General features: G+C 34.2%; 3 protein-coding genes across 7 annotated transcripts in view; 1 reads left to right on the top strand and 2 right to left on the bottom strand.

The window, feature by feature from the left end:
• The window catches only part of LOC149787723 (transcriptional adapter 3-A-like), a 44,659-nt gene extending 43,248 nt beyond the window's left edge, over positions 1–1,411 (bottom strand). The window contains exon 1 of one of the 2 annotated variants that reach the window (XM_089973924.1): positions 1,329–1,411. In XM_089973924.1, coding sequence (XP_089830050.1) covers positions 1,329–1,330 — 2 coding nt within the window. In that variant the 5' untranslated portion in view covers positions 1,331–1,411. Of the gene's footprint in view, positions 1–1,056; positions 1,238–1,328 lie in introns of those variants that run through there. The other variant, XM_089973926.1, reaches the window with a different exon arrangement.
• Positions 1,412–1,483: 72 nt separating this feature from the next.
• On the top strand, positions 1,484–10,456 carry LOC149787722 (GPI alpha-1,6-mannosyltransferase 2-like). 4 transcript variants are annotated; one of them, XR_016424093.1, is made up of 4 exons: positions 1,484–1,577; positions 4,842–6,023; positions 7,849–8,092; positions 8,626–8,757. XR_016424093.1 is itself a non-coding variant. In XM_089973922.1 (4 exons), the coding sequence occupies exons 1-3, from the start codon at positions 1,488–1,490 to the stop codon at positions 7,996–7,998; spliced, it is 1,422 nt and encodes a 473-aa protein (XP_089830048.1). In that variant the 5' UTR covers positions 1,484–1,487; the 3' UTR covers positions 7,999–8,042; positions 8,626–8,757. The 4 variants fall into 4 exon arrangements, 3 of the variants coding, with proteins under 3 accessions (XP_089830048.1, XP_089830047.1, XP_089830049.1); XM_089973922.1 differs by having other exon boundaries at positions 7,849–8,042; XM_089973921.1 differs by lacking the exon at positions 7,849–8,092 and having other exon boundaries at positions 8,626–10,456.
• A 3,151-nt stretch (positions 10,457–13,607) lies between these two features.
• Positions 13,608–26,728, bottom strand: part of LOC149787721 (polyphosphatidylinositol phosphatase SYNJ1-like) — a 109,075-nt gene continuing 95,954 nt past the window's right edge. Inside the window, exon 26 of the mRNA XM_089973920.1 lies at positions 13,608–25,575. Coding sequence (XP_089830046.1) covers positions 24,410–25,575 — 1,166 coding nt within the window. The 3' untranslated portion in view covers positions 13,608–24,409. The remainder of the gene's footprint in view (positions 25,576–26,728) is intronic.

Genomic DNA, 26,728 nt, shown 5'->3' with positions numbered 1-26,728 from the left:
AAGCTGGGATAGAACAACCTTTTCTAAGATTTTTTATATGAATGGGAGATTAGAAACTGGGTGGTAGTTCTTTAAATCGGTATGGTCTAGTGTTGGTTTCTTCAGCAGAGGCTTTACAATGGCAGTTTTGAAAAATGATGGGAATTCCCCGGATGAGAGGTATTAATAACATCAGTTAGTGAAGGCAATAGTGGATCTAAGTACTCAAGCAACAGTGATGTTGGAATTGGATCAAGCTCACATGACTTTGGTGCACTCTTCAGGAATGTACGTACAAAATCCATAGAGGAAGGTTCAAATGCTGCTAATGGTTGCCGCTCATATTCTGTATCCCAACTGTATGGTGACGACGGGTCAAATGAAACTGTGGTGTCAAGCTATCTCTAATGGTTTGTACTTTGTCACGGAAGAAATTTGCAAACATGTCCGGAAAGTCGACTGGAGAGAAGGTAGTTGGAAGTGGTGTAGATTTATTCCTTGACATTAGCTTGTTAGTAATCTTGATGAACTCTTTGCAGCTGGAACTTTCCGTGATCTTAGTAGTGTAGTGGGCTGATTTTGCTGCATGGACTATATTTGTGACATTCTTCTTAGCGGCTTCATAGATTTGCTTATGAATAGTGAGTCTGGTGGAAAGCTAAAGCCTCTCAGCTTTATGGCGGTCTCTTTTAGCAGTGCGAAGCTGGTCCCTAACACTGCTATACCATGGAGAACACTTTTGAATTGATCCTCTACACTTGGTAGCTGGGGCATGTTTGTTGAGCAATGAACGCAGGCAGTTGTTCTGCTGTAGGAGGTAAGCAAGTTGTAAGGTTTGCTTGGATGTCATACATTAGTTTGGTTCTATTTATCATATGGAGGTTTCTCTTAGTAGCAGATAAAGGTGGAGGATTAGGGACTGATACGTCAAGATAGCACATAATGCAGAGGTGATCTAATGCAAGTTCATGAGATACCGGGGAGGACCGTAGAATGTTATCATCAGGTCTATGAAAACCATGATTTTTCTTTCCTTTTACTTCAATATACTATTTTAATACTTCACAATATATGTACCTTACATTATATTTTCTGCTACAATTCGGACAAACGGTATGTTTTTCTTAAAATTTACGACTGAGATCCCCTCCTCCCCAATACATTATTAGTGCCTTGACAGTAGAGCTTTTCACGTTTTGACTTCTATGATAGGCTTCGTTTTTAGTCTGCCATATTAAGCTACAGCAGAACTGCACAGTATCGTATCGATTAAAAAAATTATATTTCTAAGGCAGTCTCCGTTTTATAAATGTAGACATCGAAACCTATTTGGACACGGTCAAACTTACATATAAACATAATGTGGATCCGTAAATTGTTTACCAAGCTTTTAGAAAACATCGGGACCAAGAAGAATATTATCCAATCAAACATCAGATGACATGTTGATATCCTGTATGGACCAATCAACTTTAGTTTATCAAATAGTTTGCTGTTTATCTTTCAAAATGGCATCCTCCATCAGTGGACAGAAAACCCTGGAGGAAAAAATAAAGAGTTTTGCAATATTCTCTCGTTTTTCAATAATGCTTTTACAGGTATACTCCTATTCAGATCAAGGTCTTTGATATTAAAATATACTTATTTTTATTTTACCAGCTAATGGGTGTTATTCTACGGAAATGTTGCTTTTATGTTACTGCAATCAAATGTAGATAGTTGTCCGGAAGCACATGATAGTTTCCAATATTAACCTTATATCTCTTTTTTTAATTTAAAAAAAAAAAAACAGAACGGTTTTGAAAAGACGATCTCACGACTGTTCTTTTTTTGCATTGCAAAGGCTTGCCTTATGTGCCTCTTCCTACTATAACAAGGAGGAAAACGTGTGATGATTCACTCGACCTATTTATTGTAAAAGTCAGTAATGTAGGTATGGGATGCAGTGATTGGTTTCATACTCTCAATATAGATCTTTCTATGGCATAAATGCATGAACTTCCGTAACATTGCTGCTGATGGTTTAAATTTTGAGACGACGAAAAATGCGTTACGCTTAGGCCTGCTTTTGGAAATCAGATGTTATATGTAAAGCGTTAATTTGAAAACTAAGCGAGCAAATGAATGCATAATGAAAATGTTACTGAAATATATTGGAATATTTTAATGATTGGCCTATATGCCTTTACAGCTTTTAATAATTTAATAAAATTTATTTCATTTTAAGGTTATAAAGAAGCTTTAATTATTGCATGTTGTGGTGTTCCAAAGCTGCCTCTCTAGTATACAAGCTTTTGATAATTGGGAGTTGTAGCTAAGGTAACAGTTCCTGGGACATTTGCAGAGTTTAATTTCACCTCAGCACAACTGTGACGGCATGATGCCAACTAAAATTAAAAAATGTACAAATTAAGAATTGCACAAAAGTGCTTAGAAGATAAAAACCTTCTAAATATAAACATGAAGTACTCGATAAAATATAATGAATCCACAGTAGGTCAGTAGCATACCTGTCAACTCTCACACTGGAAGAAAAAAATCCCAATGTTTGGGTTCATTCCACACCTATATCCCGATCATAATATCTACTAATATTTGGAGAGAACTCCCGATTATTACATTTTCCATTGATTTTCATTTCTCCTTTAAAAAATCCAACATATTTTGTATGCAATCCAGAGAAGCCATGTTCTGTTTTATCACCTGTTAATACTATTGTGATGAAATAATTATTATCACATTACAAAGAACATTTTTCTTTAGTAAATAAGTGAGTTTAAACATTACTCGTATAAAAAAACAATTACAATTATGTAATTTTCTCTAGCATCTCCATTCCCACCAAATAAACTTACATGTGTAACACCTAGCATTAGTGTACCATATATAAAAATGTTAGTTATCATCATTAAATATAAATAATTTTTAAAAAAATCACACAGCATAAATGTAATAGTTTTAAATGCTTTCCAAATTGACAATAAGGAAATAAGGTAGGAAAAATAGTTGCCACATGTATGGTAGCTTGAGATCACAGATTTGAACTGTTGAATTTAAACACTCTTTAGGCACTGTTAGTTACAACAAAATAGGGCATCGTTTATTTACCAATCAGTTGCTGGTGCTTACATAAATGCCCTGTAGAACATGGTTTTCTTGAAATGTGTTGGAGGGGAAGTCCTTTGCACAAGATAATTGAAATGCTAATTAGTTACACTGGCTTTCTTGCTTTACTTAAGTCTAACCTTTAGCTATTGTGTAGTTTGGCCATAGCTGACCAGAATATGAAAAGGATAGACATTTCCTGGGGGCAAAAAGTATGCATGCATAGAGAGAAATAGCACATTCTTTGAGAATTTCACACATACTGGACCCAGAAGATTGGTCAGTATTGAATGAAAATAATGCTTAAAAATGCTGTGGAAAAAAAACTGCTGATATTAGGTCCCAATCTTCATATTTTTTTATATTCAGTCTCCCTACTTGGCTTTTGAAATGTTAACATGTATGCTGTAGCATCATGTTAGATTTCATATACAACAGTGCGCTGACTACATGATGGGTCTTGACACAAATATGTAACATTACTTGTACTTTTGGCAAGTGGCTTGTGAAATTCACTTACCCAAAAGTAGTTGTAAATCATCCATGAAAACTAGCTGTCAGTAATTTTATATTTTTGTATGCATCTTGAAATATTATCATTGTTGAATTACAAGGCCAAATTTGATGTTATTTTCTACAAATATTTCTTTGTATTTCTGATGCCACTTTTAGACATAAAAAAACTCATGAAAATTGAACAAATAGACATTGTTGTCCTTCATGCCACTTGTTAATTTGGAAGGTGAGATGAAGATTTCCCTTGTTCAGAATTAAGTTTCAGCTATCTCTGGGAAATAAACAAATGTTTATATCCAGCACTTCATACTCCTTAATAATCAAGATTTTTAGTTCAGATATATTATTATCCACGTTAATGCTACCTTCGGGGCCTCAAGTGGCTGAGTGGTCTAAAGTGCTCATTGTTATGGATCATTGCCATCTCACCTCTGTCTGCACGGGTTCAGGTCTTGGGTTCAACCAGTGTGGGTTAGCTTGCCATTAGCTTCTCGTGGGTAGGTGGTCCTTTCCGGGGTTTCCAAGTTCTTCCTCCACCATTTATACTGAATGGCATGTACAGCCTATCTTGTGCTTAAAAATGGCATTAAAGCCTACAACAGCAACAATACTATCTTGTTCCCAAAATGTTTCTTATTTACAGACTCAATTATCCAGATAAGTAATCTACTAAACCAGGGGTCGGCAACCTATTTTACATAGCATGCTACTTTTTTCCAGATTAATTGCAAAATGAATGAATGAGCACATGCCACCAGTAAGACAGTAACACTGTTAAACTTGAGATTTTTGGCTGCCCTTCACATGCCACACAGAACCTCTTGATGTGGCACATGTGCCATAGGTTGTCGACTCCTGTTCTAAACTATTAGCACCAGGTTTTTACAACTGAGGGTCTACTGCATCCTGGTGGCAATCAAAAAAGAACTGTTTGCAGGTTGATACATGTATAAAGAAATGGGTTTTGAGTGCAAACCATTTTGAGTTTTAAATATGTAATTGCATGTTATTTTTAAGAAGGTTACATGCAAATAAAGTGTCTTGTTTGATTGTTGCATGAAAATTACATTCTTAAATATTATTGTGCACTAGTTTGTGCTTTTATGAACAAGGTTAAAAAATATCAATTTCATTTAGTTTGGAAGAATATAAGGTTTTTGCAAATGATAAGAGTTTAACAGGCTATAATACTTAACATTACGATGGTCTTCATCATCATTGTAGTGTTCTTTATTTTTCAGGTTGTTTTCAATGCAGCTATACCTGATCATGATGCTGTGGTATTTAACCCACCACCTTCACAAGATGAACATAGTAACTCTATTGACAGGCTAGTGTTGACAGTTTTAGGTGGACTGAAAAGATGGGATGGAATTTATTTTCTGCACATTGCTGAACATGGTTACACATATGAAAACTGCCTGGCATTTTTTCCTTTATTTCCATGGTTTGTGTGGGCAGTCAGTAACTCAATACTATATCCTTTACAATTTTTACTGAACTATTCAACTGTTATATTATTAGGGGCAGTGTTGATTAATTATTACCTTTTTATAAAGTCAGCTATTCTACTCTTCAGACTTGGTATGAAAGTGACAGAAAATGATACAATATCATACAAGGCAGCATTGCTGTTCTCTATAAATCCAGCCAGCATATTTATGTCTGCACCATATTCAGAAACATTGTACCTCTACCTGAGTTTGCAGGGAATGCTTAATGTAGAAATTACCCAAACTGTTATTGGGAGTATTCTTTGCGGATTAAGTTCAGCAACAAGGTCCAATGGCTTATTAAATACAGGATACATCCTCTCTCACTACTTAAAGACATTGCCATCACAGCTGTATGAAACATTCAAAGGAATGATGTTCAGTTATATGACATTGATTTTCAGTTTTTATGTAATAGTAAGTCAGTATATCATACCTAAACTGATTATTTTAAGTCTCAGTACACTGCCATTTTGGTTATATCAGCTTTATTCCTTCCATCTTTTCTGCACAGCAAGAGACTTCACACAAATATCAAAGAGTGTCCAAGACTATGGAAGGAAAATGGGTTACAAGCTTGTTGGTGATGGTCTTTCTTCCTGGTGTAATGAATCGGTACCATTAGCTTATAGCTATATCCAAAAGTATCACTGGAATCTTGGATTGTTCAGATACTATGAATTGAAGCAGATACCAAACTTTGTTCTTGCCCTTCCTGTTACAGTATTATGTTTGTCAATGGTGATATCCTTCTACAGATATGATGATGATGTGCTTTGGACGTTTGGGATTAAACTGAAAAATTCCATGAAAAACAGGATGAATGAAAAAGATAAAGAGATCTACATGTTTCAGGGTTATAAACTGTTTCCATACATCATTCACACTATGACTATGACGATCTTCGGTTGGCTGTTTATTCATACTCAGGTATGTCTCATAGGGATTAAGCCACCTTATGGATTCATTAATGCTCTGAGTCCTATTTTATGACCCATCCCAAACTTTAAGGGATCTTTTTCTTTCATAATTTAAATATAGGAGTCCTTTCTCTTTCCAGTTTACAAACTTCAGGATGAAATGATTTCCACTTTGTTGAAAATTTGGCCAAGTTTTATAAATTCTTTAAGCTGGCCAAAAAGTAATCAAAGGAGATTCCTTTAAATGTCATATGTTAACCCTTTACCTCATAGAGCATAGTTACAAAGTGCAGCGCGCTATAAATAGAACACCTGTTACCTATTCGACTCCATACACATAGGCCTGCCTATTAACTGTTAAGCATTGTAGTGTATGTTACGTTTTAACCATTTTACATTTTTGGTACACATCTATTATGTCAGCTATTCTACTCTTCAGACTTGGTACACATCTATTATGTGTGGAAAAATTTAAGAGTAAAGTCCGATTGTTATAGCTGGGTAATTATTTTTCATGGAAGAATTTTTATGTGCTTTAAAATCTTGAGAGAACTTATTCACCGTCATGTCAGTGAGGCTGCATGACCATCCATAGATGCCATTTCTCATACTCGAAATTTACAAGTTTTTCGTCTGTGTCTACATCGCTAAGTCATCTGAATTTGATAATTTATAAAAACTAATTGCTGCCTACATCAATATCAGAGCCTTTACCTAAGTTATTGAATCTTTCATAGTTGTGATTCTAATTGTGAAAACTTCGTAAGTACTGAATGAAATCCACGACCGCCATTTTGGAGAGTGGAGATTACGACCCAGTTACTTTAAATAGCAGATATCGACCAGTGCATAAACAGTGACCACGTGATCTGACATAATTGTCATTTGCAGAAATGAATGTAGTATCTAATAGGGGGTTTTCCCCAAAGGTGGCGCAATGAAAACGGGCTCAAAATGACTGATGTTTACAGCAGGCATCAAAAGGCACTTCCATGCCAATGGAGTAGAGGTGTCAAAAGGCACTTTGATGCCAATGGAGTAGAGGCGTCCAAAGACGCTTGCATGAGGTAAAGGTTAAATGACGATGCCCATTTATCTATATTTTTATCACAGAAAAGAGCAAGTGCAGTCCCATGATAAGACAAAGGAGCAGTGTATTAAATTCAAGAAAAGTAGTGAGAGGATTTATTATCCAATAAAAATATATTTAGTAAATATTTGGCATAATTTTGTTCAAATGGTGTAAGCTTATCATTAAACATGGGCTTATCATTGGGTAAATATGATTACTGGATATGTTCCCAATGCAAGTGACCGTTCCGGTGGCCTAGTGGTTAGAGCTTCCGCCTCGGATGTGGGAGGTCATAGGTTTGATCCTCAGCAGAGTCATAGCATGACTTATAAAAATGATAATAACAGCAGCCTCGCTTGGCATTGAGCATTGAGAGTTTAGTGTTAGGACTGGTCGGCCTGGTGTCAGGATAATGTGACTGGGTGGGACATCATGTTGCATGTCTGTGGCATAATGCCCCAATGCTAGACATCACTATAAAATGCCACACTGCAGACATCGTAGCGATATGACTGAAAAATTGTTAAAGCTACGTTAAAAATCCAAATCACAACTTTAACCACAACCCAATGCAAGTACTAATTTGCTCTTCATTTCCTCGGACCCTTCCCAAATCATTTAGGTTAATTTCTACATGTATTAACAGCTTTTTTTTTAATTTTAAAAATTGTCCAAATTCTCATTTATTAAGGCACTCACACCAGTTATCATGGCCTCACATGGAGACCTTTTTTTTAAGAAAGCCTCCTTTAATCTTTTGAAGGATGCATCTTTGTTTCCAGCAGTTTTGCAGAGACTGTTAGACGCTATGTCCATGACATCGAGACATGCACTCTTGATGTCTACAGTTCTGTGTGAAGAGCCTCTTCACTTCAGGATGGATGGAGCTTGGAGACATCTAAGGTTTTGCTAAATCACAGCTAAAGGATTTTACAAGCCATCCCTTGGGATGCAGAGGTGCTATTCAGTAGGGCTTTGGAAGGATAGGGATCCTTTAAATTTTCTAGGTTAATTTCTTTATTGAACATTTTCATCAAGAGTCCTTTAATGACAGTATGGCTCATTTAAAAATTGTGTGATACAAACAGAACATACCAATGAAGTTTAAAAAACAACAAAGTAAAAATGAATAATTGTTCCTAAGTTCAGGCAGTATTGATGTTTAATTATAGCCATGCAGGCAAAACTAGTCATTACTACAATACAGAGGTATTTAAAGGATCTGTTTTATAAATATAAGCAGGACTTCAGCCATATTTAATGTTACTAGTGGTAGACTTTTTTTTGACGATTATTGTTCTTGTATTATATGGAATCAATAAACCTGCCAACAGGAAACAGACTACCAATCATAATGCCTGCATAAGCATTCAATGAATGATTAAAAATTCTTTATTAAGTGGTTATGAGGAGATAAATTTATTCAGTAGTCAGTTGTAAAGAGACTCATATCACTAAATTTGTCACAAAATTAAAATAAATTAATGTATTAGCACTTCACCATTATCAGTGAATTATTATCTCATCAATTTTTTTGCAGGTGTTGACCAGACTTCTCTTTTCCTCATGCCCTGTCTTATATTGGTACTGTGCCCACCTGATCACTCAGAGAACCATGTCTTGTCCAAAAGTGAACAAGTATGACATTGTCCGCCAGCTTGGTCAGAGAGCACTGTATACAATTGAGGATTCCACTGTTCCTACTTCTCCTCTTAGAAATATGCTGACTACACAAATCCTCCAATTCAAAAGTCAAGACTTGGTGACACAGTTATTATTGTTATACTTTCTTGCATATTTTACTTTGGGAACGGCCATGTTCTCTAATTTCCTTCCATGGACATAACATGCTATGAATCACTGAAGAAGTTTATACTTGTTGAATAGCCTTGTTGTGCTATGAACCTATATTTCTATTAAAATATTGCCTGATCAAAGGACAGTTGTTATAGGTCTTAGCCATGTCCTTTATTTTGAGGAAATATTCAGCGACATCTTTTGAATGTTCATGTGAAAAATACCTGTTGTTAAAATGATACAATGCAATTTAAATGAATTATGCAGAATATAGATTGTGGCTAATGTAGACACATGTTGTTAAAATGATACAGTGCAGTTTAAATGAATTATGCAGAATGTAGATTGTGGCTAATGTAGACACATGTTGTTAAAATGATACAGTGCAGTTTAAATGAATTATGCAGAATGTAGATTGTGGCTAATGTAGACACATGTTGTTAAAATGATACAGTGCAGTTTAAATGAATTATGCAGAATGTAGATTGTGGCTAATGTAGACACATGTTGCTAAAATGATACAATGCAGTTATAATGAATTATGTAGAATGTAGATTGTGGCTAATGTAGACACATGTTGTTAAAATGATACAATGCAGTTTAAATGAATTATGCAGAATGTAGATTGTGGCTAATGTAGACACATGTTAAAATGATACAATGCAGTTTAAATGAATTATGCAGAATGTAGATTGTGGCTAATGTAGACACGTTAAAATGATACAATGCAATTAAAATGAATTATGTAGATTGTGGCTAATGTAGACACATATTGTTAAAATGATACAATGCAGTTTAAATGAATTATGCAGAATGTAGATTGTGGCTAATGTAGACACATGTTCAGCTGTAGCTATTTTTAAAATCCCTACTAGTTGTAAGTTATTTATTATTCAGGTGTGTGTGTCTGGATTTTTAATATAGTTGTAACAATCTGAGTCATATGACTATGATGTCTGCAGTGTGGCAGTTTATATTGATGTCTAGTATGGGCATCTTGCAACAGACATGTGGCATCATGTCATACCCAGTCACGTTGTCCTGACACTAGGCCAGCCAGTCCTAACACTAACCTCTTAATGCTGAACGTTAAGTGAGGCAGCTGCTAGTTGCATTTTTATAAGTCTTTGGTATTACTCGGCTGAGGTTCAAACCCACGACCTCCCGCATCCGAGGTAGATGCTCTAACCACTAGGCCGCTGTGCTGCTCTATAGTTTTTACTCTTCTCATGTAAATTTAAACCTCAGCACTAAGTAACCTACTTGTATTGCCATTATATAAAACACCAAACCAAACCAGACCTTTCACCTCCATCACATCGCTATAAACTGCCACACTGCAGACATCGTAGTGATATGACTGAATTTTTTTTTAAAGCTAAGTTAAAAATCCTAATCACACACACACTCACCTCTGTCTATCCATCCATGTATATATATATATCTGTCTTTACCCATTCTTCAATCCTACTATCTGTTGGGATTAAAGTGGATTGATTTAGAAAATTAATTTAATGCTTTAATGAGAACAAAAAATTTCATAATTTTTAACCAATAAACATACTTTTTGTGTTGTTTCTTGTTACTCTTTATTCATCTGTGGAGTTGGACCCCCCCCCCCCAGCCCGCCCATGTCATACCGAAGCCTTATAAAAATGGCAATAGCAAATGGTAATGCCTCGCGTGGCACTCAGCATTGCGAGGTTAGTGTTAGGATGGTCTGCCTGGTGTCAGGATAATGTGACTGGGTGGGACATAATGTCATGTCTGCAGCACCATGCCCCAGTGTTAGACATCACCATAAACTGCCACACTGCAGACTTCATAGCTGTGACTAAAATTGTTAAATTGTTATAATAAAATGAGGACTTTAAACTGCCACACAGCAAATATTGTAGTGTTGTGATTCAAATTGTTAAAGCTACATATACATTTCTCCCCAAAAAAAACAAAAATTATTGATTCATTACAAAAAATTCTGTGTCAACCAAGGACCATAACAGTCTGCATTTCTGACAAAAAGAGACAACATTTAAAAAAATATTGATCAAGGTATTTATCTTTTCTATTTAGCTTCATGCTCAATTTTGTTGCAATCCATGGAGTTATTGAAATGTAGAGAAATGACAGTAGTGACATACAAGGCATGTAAGCAGACTCTTTGTAGAAGGGAGAACATGGGTCCCACGGGGGTGGGGGTGGGTGGAAATCATGGGACATGTATTGAAAATAAAAGAAAGCACTTCCTATCTCTATTCTACACATAAGGAAATGTGTTTAAATGGAAATCTTTTTCGAATATGCTAAATTGTTTTTGTCTTCCTTTGGTACATCTGCAAGCAATATTAGATTTCGATCACTGCATCTTATGTGTTTCCACTCACTTTTGAGAGGAATGATTTGTTTTTGGTTTTAGAGTGATTGGAAGAAACGTTTTAGACTGATGGTTATCTAAGTTTGTTTGCCTTTATTGTAGGTGGCTTGAATGAATAAATATGAGTGTGTAGGTAAGTTGGACACTGAATTGTATCACAGAATATTGCTAAAAACTGAAAGTTGTAATATGGCTGTTTGTCTCACTGACATGTTTACAGTGATGGTGGTGGTGTTGGTGGTGGCAACAAGATCATTACTGTTGTCATGGATACTAAGGTAGTTTTTTCATCATTTTTTCATATGATGGCAATAATTTGTTATTTGTAAAAGACCTGTTTATATACCTCATGGTTCCTAATTTGAATAATTTCTGACAACCCATGTGATGACATTGCAAATTTTGGTAATAGATATGTGTAAATTTGCACATGTCCAAATATGCCTAACAACAATGGTATTCAAATGGAGAGTATGTGCAGAAATTTTACACCTCACAGTTTGAAGAAACACTCCATAAATACACAGAAAAACAATACTGTTATAAAACATGCCTACAGTAGTGTCTCTATTTAACAACACAGTTAAAGCTTGCACCAGTTGCCAGCTCCTGACTGAAAGAAAATTTTAAAGAAATTAAAGTTTTGCCAGACTAATGCAGTGTTTATTGAGATATTAATTCTATTTTATTTTAAACCTATGTTATGTATTTTTTTTTAAATGTTCAGTACATATACGAGTTATATTTATCCAAGGATTATTACTGCCATTTTATGTTTTTTGCTCTTGTAAAATTATGGTAATCCATCATGTTTGATGGATCAGTGGGTATCTGGCACTATCCCAATCCACCAAAGGCAGATCGGAATAGGTCGCCATTTTGGCAGATCATAACTGGAACCTGCCATCTGTGTGCTACCAACATGGTGGATTGACACTGGTATATGAAGTCTACTCTAGTGTGAAATAGTGTTCAGAATTGCTTGTAAAGAACATCCAAGAGATAGTATGTAGAAATAGTCATACAGTAAGTGCATTTGTAAATTTGCACATCCAAATATACATACCACATGCAAATTTTGTCCATGAGAATGGGATGCAAGTTGGATGCTGAGAATTTGTTATCTTGAATCTCCAAATATCATAGAGACATCTGCTCATTTTAGCATGGGACATTGTAAATTTACTCCCCAATATTATATTTAAAATAATTCAGATTTAACCTGGATGAAGATTCTTCAACACACAACCATAAAAATATCGTATTACATTGGCTTTGTTAACACCACACATTAAAAAGTGATGGGATATCCATTCTTGGCTGGTGGGCTGATCTACAATCATTCTTTATTTATTAGTTCTTCTAATGAATGTTTTTTTTTTTCACTCAAAATCCAGCTTATATTACTATGAATGATCTTCATTCACCCTGAATATTCTTACTGTTCTGGAGGTCTAAGTGGTTAGAGCATCCACCTCAGATGCAGGAAGTCACAGGTTCACTGAGTCATAGCAAAGACACAAAAATGGTACTAGTTGCTGCCTTGCATGGTACTCATTATTAAGAGGTTAGTGTTAGTTCTGGTCAGCCTGGTGTCAGGATAATGTGACTGGGTAGAACATGATGCATGTCTGTGGCATGATGCCCCAGTGCTAGACATTACTATAAAATGCCACATTGTATATATCATTTGTATGCGAAAACATCTCGGTATTATGTCACTGCTTTTTGTTTTGTTGATTAGTCTGGCTCCGGGAGTGATATTTAATAGTATATTGCCAAGTTAGGAGTCAGTGTAGCAGGGAACTAGACTAACTGTTGATACACCACCAAACAAGAGTCCTTTTTAAAAAAATACCCAGAGACATTTATTTTGTGTTACAATCGTCTATTTTGAAACTCAATATTTATATTTTTCACTTAGTACACTATCATGATTTCATTGGAAGTAATAATGAAACTGCTTATCATCCTTGAGGATATCTCTATGTGCCAGTTCAGGAAGTCTCTAAAACTCACTCGCCCACAATGGTCCGTATCTGTGAAACCACGCTCTTTATTTTACGAAGTATTCGTTTTGCTTGGTTGCCTTGCTATCTTTGATCAGTTATGAATAAGTCTGTTAATTTAAGGTAGTTTATGTTACATACACAATAACATTTATAACAATGTTTGATTGATCAAGTGAAGTGAGTTCACCCGACATACAACCGGGGCGGCTAGATTTTGAGTATGTAGGATTTAAATATTTAACATTTAAATACACATTGCATTTGCATACCTTTTACCTTTTTCTTTTATTCCACCTCCTTTATTTGACTCAAAAGACATAATTAACATGACAATACAAAGAAGGCCAACCTTTTAATTCAGTGCAACATTACAAATATTTCTGCAAATCAGTTATCAAAACACGGTCGGCACTTAACTAGGTTCTCAGAGAAACACTTGCAGATATAGTTGTTACAGTAGATTGCCACATTTTACATTTAAATACACATTGCATTTATGATGATTACACTTAAGAGGAATGAAAAGATAGAATTAAAACATAAATTTAACTTAATAAAATTATTTACTGCCTACAATAAGTGACATTACCATTGATCGAAATTTCCTTGAATTTCTTTAATTATGATGTACTAAGAATGTCGTTTGGAAGAAAAAAATGTAACCAGTTATATGACTTCTTATTAAAAGTTGATAATTTCAAAATGCTGATTAAAATTTCCAGGTCCTATCTACTGTTTTCGACCATAAAATGAGCGATATATCAAAGATTCAGTTACCAGTTTTTATCGTGTTTTTCGTCAAGTTCAAGAACTAGGGATCAATTTTGGGGGTATTTTCTGGTTTCAAAAATGGGATCCATGCCTGACCCTGCCATATAAGCAGGTCCTCGAGTTATCAGGGAGCAAGGTATCGAGGGACTGGTGTATATGGATGGACATACAGATATATCATCATATGCTCCACCTCAAGGCATGCATATGCAGACTCCAAATACCCAGCAGGCCAACACCTGACAATACATCTGAATTTAACAACCACCTTGATACAAAAGCAAAAAAAAAAAAAAAAAAAGTGCTGCTAAAGTCTTGCCAGACAAACTGGATAGAGGCACAATGCTAAACTTAAGGAAGAGTGCTCACAAAATGGCAGTTTTGAATTAAATTGGATAGCATCACCCATCCCCTGCCCTTTATATTACAAACATATCAGTCTTCATATCATATACAAATTTCTTCCAATGATGGTGTCTTGTCATCTGATATCAGTTTTTTTCTCTTCAAACTACTCCTTTTTTTGTCAGAGCAATACTTCTCTTCTATTACCCTACTCCCCCACAAACAAGCCCTCTCCTCCCAGAAAATAAACCAGTTTGTATATTTAAACATCAAACTGAAGTAACCCACATGAAAGAAAATTTAGTAAAATACATGAGGAAAGATTGGATTATTGCCTGGCAAAGACTGCTGGCAGTAATGGTGCCCTTGTTAGGGGAATGTATATTTGTGTTGTGTAGGGGAAGGTGCATGGGAATTTGTACATAACAGAAACTTAGCCTTAGCAGATAACAAACTAAAAATAAATTGTTACTTTTTCACACAAAATGGTACTGTTTGCTTTTAATTCACTACGCATTTGCAAACATCAAGAGTAATCTTGACAAGCTGCAGTTAAATCTTGATAGAATTGTACCAATTTCTGTGAAAATCAATCACAGAATTGTACCAATTTCTGTGAAAAATCAATCACAACAAGAAGGATCTGCAAAAATACCAAATTGGATTTATTTTAAAAAAAGATTTATTAGTCACTTATATTATATGTAAGTATTTCATGTAAACCAGCAAGTGTACAGCTAGGTAGAGAGACTGTTAAATAACCAAAGATAACCAAACAAATATTTAATTTTATAAAATAACATACTGCTTACTTATAAGAACAAGATAACTATAGAAAATTACAACATAACCATATTCTATACATAATAATTTCTGAATGAGCAAAAACCAAGTTACCACTGTATACATTCTAGCCCTGCATTATTGAGATGAATGCATAGTCATAATGAAACCAAATGAAAGAAAAAGTACAATGGGTAAAACAGAGACAGTCTATAATCCATACACTCTGAATGGGTAAAACAGAGACAGTCTATAATCCATACACTTTCGATGAATAAAATAGACACAGTCTGTAATGCACATACATGTTCCGTGGATAAAACTGACACAGTGTGTGATACACATTCACATTCTATATAACAGTCGAATAATATATATATATATAAATATATATATGAAGCGACTTTGATTCATAATGCATATACCCATTTATAAGCCTGTTTGGTTACAAGTCATAACCCACATAATACTATATATGGCAACATTTTACTACGACCTATTTATCAGTTGATAAGAAAAATTGTCCTCTTAAATATCTACTAAGTCATCATTAGGAAATGAAACAAAAAGTCTTTATAAGAAAGTAAATTTATATTTCAGAAGAAGAAAATGTATACTTCATTACAAATTAGTCTCTTTAGTTTTGTGCTTAGTTGCATATAAAAGAGAACAGAACACAGTAGTTCATGATGTACAACATGTGAACAGAAAATCTATTAGATTTTTTATTTTTAAATAACGGTATTGAAATTCAACTTAACAAGTAACATTTTAGTTCCATATGGCATCTGGTTAAACACCAAGCTGGTAATGCACCACAACCATTTTTGTTCTATCAGTCACAGTGACCTTGAATTTTGACTTTTTGCCTCAAATCTTTAAACTTATGCCATATCCTAAGTGACCTGAATTTTGACCTTTCTTTGCCTCAAATTCTTTATACTTATGCCATATCCTAAGTGCAAACAATCTACAAAGTATGGTTAAGGTATGTGATTTAAAACTTAGTGTGGAAACCATTTTTATTCTTTCAGTCACAGTGACCTTAACCCCCAAAGTGAAAATCATCCACAAAGTTAGGTTACTGTAGATTATGGATACCTCATGTTATTAAGCGAAAACCATATTTTTCTTTCTGTCACAAGGCCTTTGATCTTTAACCTTTTGAACCCAAATCTGACAAGATTCTTTTTTTGTTCCAAGTGTAAGTCATCAACAAATTCTGGTAACTGTAGATGGTGGCGAACTCAAATTAATTGGTAGAAATGATCGTTCTTCTTTCAGTAATACTGAACTTGACTTTTGAACTCTGTGCCCAAAACTTATAGGGTTTTTCCTTACCCCAAGTGCAAACCACCCATAAAGTCAGGTATCTGTTAATAGCGAACAACTCGGGGTTGTTGTGCAGGAAATAAAATTGGTCAGAGCCAGATGGACAAACATACAGCCAACATTATCAACATAATATGTTCTGGCTTGTGGTATATATATATAAAAATTAATGCACTGACAAAGTCTTGCCACTCCCCTGTGGTCAAGATTTATCAAACTAAAATACTAAATTCAATTCAAATTGGTCATATTTTTGGCAGTAAAATAACTCTAAAACATGAATGTCCTAATATGTACAGCCTATATATCAATAACTTTACCTGATCATTACAACAATTACATCGGTCTTACCAAGTAACAAAGAAATAAATAAGATATGAATTGCAGCATCCCTATCTTTTTTGATAAATGGATATTTATACAAAGTTTCTTTTCTGTGCAATCTGAAACCAAATGTTCATATGCTGGTGTGCTTTTTGTGTGCCAGACTTTGTTAATATTTATCCCAAATTTGGAATTACGTTAAGGAAAAGCTCTAGAAACGATATCCTGCCAACAAACAGCCACAAAATAATCACTGCTGAACAAGATTATCAACAAATTTGTAGTGAAGTGTAATTTGCCGAGGTATTTTTATTTCCATCTACGACTCACTTACTGAGAATGCAAAATCTGAATCATCAAGCCGGCTAAGCCAATTTTTGTCAGGTTTTAAAATTATTTTTGTTTTTCTAAGATAGTGAAGACCTTTTTTTCTATGATTAACTTTCACAGCTTTATTACTCCAATGAGTAAAACTGGAAAATATTTTTATTTTTCATTATCAACCTATGCCCAGTCTCTCCCCGAATTCATAACATGATATAACCAGTATAAGATTATTTAAAATAAGTTTCCATCATTTCAACGTGTTAAGGTAGGTAACATTTATTTGACAGAAGCAAACATCTTTAAAAATGAAGTAAAATGCAGGATTTGTTTCAGTATTTTTGAAAATGATTAATTACAAAAAATTTATTAAGTTTGTCAGTAGCAACACTTGTACATAAGTGTGTCTAATGCACACTAATATGTCTATTACCATATATACTAATAAACCAAAGCAAACTGCTCAGACCCTGATCTGCTGAGCAAAATGTGCTGGCACAACAAGGTCTGTGCAGATGTTTTAGCAATACCATAATCAGTAGAACAAATAACAGACTAATCTGCTGGCATATTATACAATGGCAGTGTATGGTTTATGTTGTTTGCAGTCTGACAAGAGTATATACAGTATTATATAGATGACAAGACAATACTTACATAATAAATCATTCATGTACACATTTACAATTCTGATTCATCAAAGCAAAATACAGGTACAAATAAAATCTGCATTATCTCATGTAATCACCATGCAAATGGTAAATTGCATCTGTTATGAACAAACCTAAGGAACAATTTTGCATTTGTTACCAAAAAACACAGGTGAAAAAAAAATTAGTGGTTACTTGCTAAAACACCACTCAGTATTGTGCCACCCAAAAACACAGGAATGGTAATGGACACCATTAAATTGATACAATTTTGTTTAATCACTAATCACTGCTAATTAACTTGTTTTGTTTTATTTCATTTCTAGGCTCACCAGAACCAATTATAACATGATTTTATATTGCTAAACATTCGATTTTTACATTTCAGTCCTGTTGGAACATAATTCAGAATAAGGATCTCTCATTATAATGCAAGTCCCTTTAATGACTCATGAACAGCTTTATAAAGTAGGAGCAGTGTGCATAAATGAACCCAAATGAACTTGAGCATTTTTTTATACCTCACAGATTGAAGCCTGTAAAATGTAGAATTTTTTTAAAATGAAATCATAAGTTTCCAACAATTTTATTTACACTATCGACAATTTCGTTACCAATATGCAAAATATGTATTGTAAATACATCATTTACCTTTTGGGTTTGCCCCTAAAATTGTCATTACCTGAGTTCACTGTAGCAGGGAACACTCTTATTGTTTCAAACATACCACAAAATCTAGGACAACCGAAGAGTAAAAAAGAAACAGTGGTAATCACTATAATTTCGTTACGCAAGTATGCTGAATATTATGCCGAATTTCCTGCATTTGTGAAAACAACTTGTATTAAAACATCATCAATGATTATATACAAATAACAGTATCAGTTCAACTGTCACAATAATTTTCATCTATAGTTACAACACAGCAGTATCACAAGGTAAGTGTATTATAAATTACTACACTATATTACATGGAATGCAACTGTTATGTTTCTATCACATAGATATTATTGTACAGTCTTCTATCTTTTGGCACGATATGATCTGCGGCATATGGTATGAGATATTTACATGCACAAAATGTTGGATTGCGATTTAAACTGACACATTTCTGATTTGATAGATGACCATCACTTATAGCAATGCAATTAATACTGACTTGTTAATGAAACTGACAATCCTAATTACCTTAAGAGCAAAAAAGTTCCATAAAGTTGTTCATACTTTAAAAATCTCATATAACTGAAAATGAAAACTATAGTTATACAATGTGTATTAGATAAGTTCATTACATGAAATTCTGATATTACAATTGCCCTTGCCAGACAATTTTCTCAACAATTAATGTGGCAGTCATATTTGTAAAAAATAATTATAAAACCATCACAAGTTTTGTGACAAAAAAGTAAACTTAGATATACCTAATTATTAAATCTACTGGAAAATGTATCATTATTTTATTATTATCCTTCAACGATTGATTGTTTTCATTTAAAATTATTTTGAAATATGAATACTATTTCTTTAAGAAAACTATACTATACTATAGAAATTCACCCAACAACAGTATTTTTTCCACTCCACTACTTTTAAAAATGAATTATTAATTGACAACAAGTTGATGTACTACAGAAAAATATGTAAAAAATAAGTAACATGTAATTAACAACCATTTCTTGTAAAGTTGGAGGGTGTAGATTTATTTCATCAGATACCCAAATAAGTTTTAGAGGAAGATAATAAAAGTTTTTGTTGCTAGTGTATTGCTTTTCTTGATTTGGGTCAAAGCTTCACATATTTTGTTCTAAGGTCATTGTGTACATTGCTAACCCTCTGCAAAACAAACTACATGGAATGAGAGCCTTTCTGCAGGAAAATGAATCTATCAATGGAATAAAATGTTTAATAATTCAATTTCCATTTTTTGAAGAATAAACATATAGACCATGATGTTCTGAATTACTGATTAAGGCTCCAATACTAGCGATATTGTACATTAGTATATGGAACACATTTTTTTTTGCCAAGCCAAAAGATTGGTGTTCACTGACACATTAGCAATTGGAACACTATAATGTGCCATACCAAAAGATTGGTGTTTGTTTTTGTTGTTGTTGCTTTTGGGTTTAACACCATTTTTCAGCACAAGATAGGCTATACATGGCGGCCAGTATAAATGGTGGATGAAGAACCCGGGATCACCCTGGAGAGAACCACCGACCCAAGAGAAGCTATCGGCAAGTTTTCTCATATACCCACATTGGCTGAAATCGAGTCTAGAACCCACACAGACAGAGGTGAGATGGCAATGATCCGTAATGGTGAGCGCTTTAGACCACTTGGCCACTCAGTGCCCCAGATTGGTGTTTAATGACACATTAGTATATGGGACACTATATAGTGCCATACCAAAAGATTGGTGTTTAATGACACATTAGTATATAGGACACTATATAGTGCCATACCAAAAGATTGGTGTTTAATGACACATTAGTATATGGGACACTATACAGTGCCATACCAAAAGATTGGTGTTTAATGACACATTAGTATATGGGACACTATATAGTGCCATACCAAAAGATTGGTGTTTAATGACACATTAGTATATGGGACACTATATAGTGCCGTACCAAAAGATTGGTGTTTAATGACACATTAGCATATGGGACACTCTACAGTTGGGGTGAAATGATATACCTGTACTGCATATCAATATGATTCATGATACACAGACTGCGATAGATTTCGATACACATATGAACTTAATGGTCTTTCCATCTTTAGTAGGTAGTTGGTGCCCCATTATGTACATTGACATACTGGTTGTATTTCCAGTATGCAGATTACAGATAGAGATATAGTTTTCATATATTTATATGCAATTTTCATCATACTTTCAAACAGACTAGCTGTTGATTGAGATGAAGTTTTATGTAATGTTACAGGCATTTAATGGTGGCTCCATTTAAATTAAATTAGGTACCATTCCCCTTGTTTTGCAGGGCATGAATGCTTTGAAAACATCTTATTACCAATTTCATGTCTCAGTTAAACTTGGAAGACATTATGGTGTTATTATTAAAACAGAAGAAATAAATTAACAGCAATTTTCTAAAGCAAAGAAAATCTCATCTAGAACAATTCCAGGCATGGGAATGAGAATGAATAGCAACAAAAAATATCACATTGTACTTCCTGCAGATGCAAAAGACTGCTGCTGCCACAGAAACTTGTATTTGTTTGTGAAGAAGGAAAACTAATGACAAAACTTTGTCCTATACTACAATATCTTTTAAAAATTTTACACAAGGTGATAAACTTGCACGTTTAATCTCTGCCCCCTTGTTGATTCTGTGCCAATTTTATTCATTCCATTAGTAGATTCATTCACTGGTTAAATATCTCTGCACAAAAAGAGAAATTCTAAATTTGTTGCCCATGTACAATTTAAGGAGAGATGCTGCCAGGATTTTATCTTAAGGGGGACTTCACCCTTTGTCACCAAAAGTGGGAGTAGACAAGAAGGGGAGGAGGAAACAGTCCATTCTATATTTACCTAACATTTCAATATCTGTCTCTCTTTATTCCTACTCTAATTTTTTAGAGCTCTAATGAAATCAAAATCTTTAAAAGATTTCACCTCTAGCTGTATTAGTATTAATCTGTTAATTATTTCTGAGCATACTCTGTTCCTTATCGGAGTATGAATATTTTTCAGTGCTTCCTTCTGAAGGGGAATAAACATAGTTAGCTTTGACAGCATGAAGATATTGGGAAATTGGTCTTTGTGGCCATTATGTATAATTTTCCAGAGCTCATATATTACCTTTTGGATACATTTGCTCCAAAATAGGCTTTTTCACTAACATAAACTTACGTTCTTGAAACAGTTGTTTACCGACTACCATGCCAAATTTCTTATCTGTTCCATAATGCTGTATTAGGGTTTTAAGTCCATCAATGCCATAGTCTGCTTGTGCAGACTGAGGTATTCAAATAAATATCTTAACTTTTTAAATTTCATTCTTTCATCCTATTTATTCAGTTTATCTTAATCCTGTTACGGATATACGGTTTTCTTGGATATGATCTGCAAGGCTAAACTGATTGATAAAAAAATGAAAATTGCATTCTACTTTTAAACTATTTTCTAAACATGCTCGATATTCTGCCCTTTCTATTTTTAATTTCAAAATACCGCTGAAAGGGCAATTGACTGGCATACCATTTATTTTTTTATCTATCTACAAGTACATCTGACTCTTATTTAACAGTATTGTCAGGCTAAAATCACTCATTGGTATCTCCATTAACAATTTCCCAGCTCCAATACTCCAATATACTTCATAACATTAAAAACTGCTGTCATCATAACTATCACCAGCCAGTATTTGTCGAACAAAAACAAGCAATAACCACCAATGAGATTTCAATTTAATTTAAAAGTGGTTATTAAATGATGAGTAAAGTACTTCATTACAAATGCGGAAAACGTTTGGAATGTATCCTATATGCTGAACATGCTGCTGGGTTAAAATAATTAGCATGGAAGGGGATGAGGGGGCAGATTATGAACCATGTCACTGTTTTAATTTGCAGATGGTGAGCGAGTATTCTCAATATTCTTTTTCATTTTTACTAACAAAAATGACTGCCTAGCACTGCAAATGCTTTATCTAATTAATTCTACATTTCAAGAATAACAGAGCAAACTAGTAATAATTATTCATGACTGCTGAAGACTAAAATAGCTTACAAATGATAAGAATTGTTCTGTATTGATTCTCCATCTCTTGTATTGATATTCTTATGTCACTTGTTTAGGCTCAAATAAACAGTAACACAAGAAAGAGTGAAAACAAGCTTTGAAAAATACAGTAATTTATTTCCCTGGAAAAATTCTGTAAAAATGAAGAAAAAAAAATGAACTTACGGTTTTAAAGAATCAAATCCAAAAATGATCCAAAAATAATCGGAGAATTAAATTTTAGTAGTCCTAATAACAAAATTTTCTACTGATTTCATGTTCAAATTTCGACAAAGAATCCAAGATGGAAGATGATGACATATGCTAAAATCTGTAGTGTTGAAGTCTAAAGCTCCTTGTAGAAATAAGAATTATCACTCCAGTTTCTGATAGCTGAATACAATTTTATAAAAAACTGTTTTTGTTCCACAATATTACATGAGCACACATATTTTCCAGAAAAATAGCAGAATTAAACCTTTTGAATCCAAGTAATTTGAAATAACTCCAAACCAAGTAATTTGAAACAATTCCAAGAAGCACAAAATACAACAGTTTAAAAGTTTAACAGCCCAACTTCTGCTGAGATTAATTCTCCAAAACATGGGTTATATGGGCTTTCGAAAATGTAAACAAGGGTCACGTGATCATCTTCTGGAAGTTTATAGAAGCAAGTACATGTTACAGTTCACTTTACCCAGTGTGACCCTAATGAAAACCAATCATTTTTAATCTAAGAAATAAAAAACTAAAAAAAAGCAACTGTTTATATCTTAAAGACAATGTTCCATCATGACCTTGGAAACAATCAATCATTTTAAAATAAAATAGAACTTGTTTACAAAGGTTGCTACAAATTCTGCAACAAGGTCAGGAGTTAGATCAACACCTGGTGTTTATAAACTAACAGTCAAGGTCAAACTGTTTTCTAAAAGAAGTATCATCTCTAGTGAATAAATTTACATTACAACATCATGTAATGAAAAATAATAAAAATTTAAAACTAACAAACAATTAAATTGAGACAAATATAAACTAAATCAGATATAATTAAATCAAATATACATAACAATATATATATTGAAATAACAAAAGTATTGATGCATTGATATATCAATGAATCGTTTCACCGCTACTATATAGTGCCTTCCTAAAAGACTGATGTTTAATGACACATCAGCATATGGAACATTATATAGTGCCAAATAAAATGAAGCAAAGTACATTGCTCAGAGACACACAACAGCAACTTATCTAAACAGCAACATGACCAACCTACCTGTCCAGGATGCTTACAACTGAGTCACCATAGTTCCCTAATTACTATGGCAGTCTATGGTAACAAGACTCATGGTTGCTAAATGTATATGGACCTATTCAGTTACAAAATATATCCCAAGTATCAAACTACCCTAATATTGAAAATTCATAAGCTGAAGCAAATGTAATGCCTCATAAATTGCACAGTGGCTTGTTCTATGTTTATAAATAAAACACAAATCATACAACATATACACTGGTGACAAAGAATGACTGCTTTTACCAAATGTCTATATGTATGTTTTAATATTCTTAAATCAAATGGTCCTTCAAGGTAATGATAGAAAATGTATAAAACATATGTTCTGCACTTATGTTTGTGAAATGCAATCTGGCAATGGAATGCAATTTAAACTCTCAGTTAAAAATTCAGGATATCTATCCAAATTTTTCCTTATTAGTTCTGAAAGCCAATAGTGCCTATGGGTCTTTCTCAACAATATCCACTGCAAAAGCTTTCAACTCAGTTACTGGATCCTGCATATACTATATTTGCACTTGCCTTTGTTTTGCCTATTATTTGGCTTAACATTTTTTTGCAACTATTCCATTCGAGGTGGTATAGGAGGAGGAGCAGGTGTCTGTCTGGCTGGGACTGGTGGAGTGTCACTAAATATCCCTCTCTGACTGTTGTCATCTGTTAAAGAAGATACCGCTGGTTTGGAGGGTACAGGAGGTGGAGGGCCCCTCTTAGGTTTATTAGGGGGTGCTAATTTTGGGACTGGGTCATATGAAGGGGCACTATTATTCCATGGGAGATAACTCTCAAAGTCTTCACTAGGAGGAGTGGGAGGAGACTCTGAGGGACATTCAAATTCAGGAGGAGTTGGAGGAGGACTAAAATCTGGTGGACTATCTGTTGTTGAGAAATTACTAGAATCAAAATCTAGATTTGCTGAGGGATTATTGGAGTCTAAATCAGGCTCCGACAAGGTGGATCTAGCTGAAGCAACTGTGACAGGTAGCACAGATCTACGTGGTGCAACAGGTGCCATTTTGGTTGGACTTTCATGCTGTACAGGTTTAGTAGGAACTTTTGACTGATTGTTTGTCATGGAAGAAATGTTCTGGTTGACAAGATTATCAGCTAGGAAGTTTTTACGAATGGAACTGGTGTCAAATGGATCATAGTTGTTTTCGGTGGCACTTGGAGACAAGGGTGCATCTAGAAGAGTCTTAGAATTTTGACCTGATATTATGCTTTTGCCTACTGCATTGTCTGAAGACCTTGAAGGGACTTGGGGTGGTGGGCCACGTGTTTGTTGGATATCACAACTACTAAAATTTCTAGGATCACCTGGCCTTGTGGCTGGAAACAGAGGGAGTGCCCCTTGACCTGGAAGAATTACTGAACTAAGAGATCTAGAATTGGGAGCAGGATGGATTTTGGATTCAAAAGCACCTCCACCAGAAGGAATTACACAACTTTTGACATCCTGTCGAGTGTTTGGTCTGGTTCTTGGTTGGGGAAGGGGAACAATATCAATGTTCTGCACATATTTACTATCTGATGTGCTGCCAGCTGCTGTGACACTGTCATCACGCTGTCGAGGTGGACGTGTGGGAGCTTCACTCATATCAGACCGCAAGTTCTCCATACTTTTAAACCTATGAACTGGTTTAGGCATCTCCATGACTGTAGTTTCTTTTGGTATATGGTGCAAATCAGTGGATGTTCGACTTCTTGGCACTGGAATAGGAGCTAGACCTGTAATGTGAACACTCCGTTATATACATCATTCAATAGTAATTTGACAGCAACAAAAAAAAAATGTATTTTATGTATTTTTACAAGATACCAAAAATGTTTCTACAATAGTACTTACCCAAGCATATTATGTTTTATATGCAAATTATAGCATTTTACAGCACTTCAGTACAACATGGTACCAACTAAATGTAAAGTTTGAAAACTTTCTTTCCAAATCAAATTCATAGACTATACCACTTGGCCCTATAAGTGAGAGTACCTGAAAAATTCACATCAAGTAATGCATACTAAACCAAATAATGATGGTGAGAAGGACAGTTAGATGGAATGATGGGAAGGCAGATGAGATTACCACTAAATGCCCCTTTTACATTTATTGTCTTCTGAAAGCAATCAGAAAGTTGCCTTTAAGAAAAAAGGATTTAAAAACTTTCACCAGAGAGAACAAACATAAAACCTAAACTTTAATTTAATATTTTTCATCATAAACTGTAATAAAATTTATATAAAAAACTGATAAAAAAGGATGGGAAATATGCATATAAATATAATGAAGTGAAATTGAAAAGCACAGTTCCTGCATCAGTACAACCAAAACCTTAAATTCTTTAACTTACTGTCTACATACAGTAAACCATAAAAGCAAACTTAAACCTCAAACCATCCCCATAATCAGCACAGAAAAAACAACAGTAAAACTTGTTAAACAAGTATTACACAAGGCCAGGCACACACAATGTGAAATTGAGATTTCCCCCCTTCAACACAAAACCCTGAGCACAAACTTTAACCTGAAGCTTTATCAAATTAAAGGGACTCATTCTCTCCTGGTTGAAAACAATTTCTGGAAATCCAAGGTAAGACTGTTGAAGAAACATCCTTTTATTCTTTTAACTGTTTTTTACTGAACCAGTCCTCGCATATATATTCTTCTGGAACTTATTTTTTTAAATGTATAAGGTAACATGTTCACAAGAAACATGTAAATGCAGTACAAAATTATTTTCATGGCAAATGACCTTGAATCTAATATCACAAACAGAAAATCAATTAACTTTTCTCAAAGTAACAATTTACCTACATGCTGAGTTTAAATCTATAATAAATGGTTTGAGGGGGGATAAATTTATTTAAGTGACATCATTCAGTA

Source organism: Sinohyriopsis cumingii, chromosome 11 (genome assembly GCF_028554795.1).
Source record: "Sinohyriopsis cumingii isolate HCF-2022 chromosome 11, ASM2855479v2, whole genome shotgun sequence".
NCBI classification, from domain to species: domain Eukaryota; kingdom Metazoa; phylum Mollusca; class Bivalvia; order Unionida; family Unionidae; genus Sinohyriopsis; species Sinohyriopsis cumingii.
Note: the sequence above shows the minus strand (reverse complement) of the source record. Positions and strands in the feature narration are given on the sequence as shown.

Coding starts and splice junctions, on each gene's coding strand:
- LOC149787722 (XM_089973921.1), top strand. CDS start 1,488: ATGGCATCCTCCATCAGTGGACAGAAAACCCTGGAGGAAAAAATAAAG. Junction 1,578..4,841: donor TTTCAATAATGCTTTTACAG/GTATACTCCTAT, acceptor TTTATTTTTCAG/GTTGTTTTCAATGCAGCTAT. Junction 6,024..8,625: donor GGCTGTTTATTCATACTCAG/GTATGTCTCATA, acceptor ATTTTTTTGCAG/GTGTTGACCAGACTTCTCTT.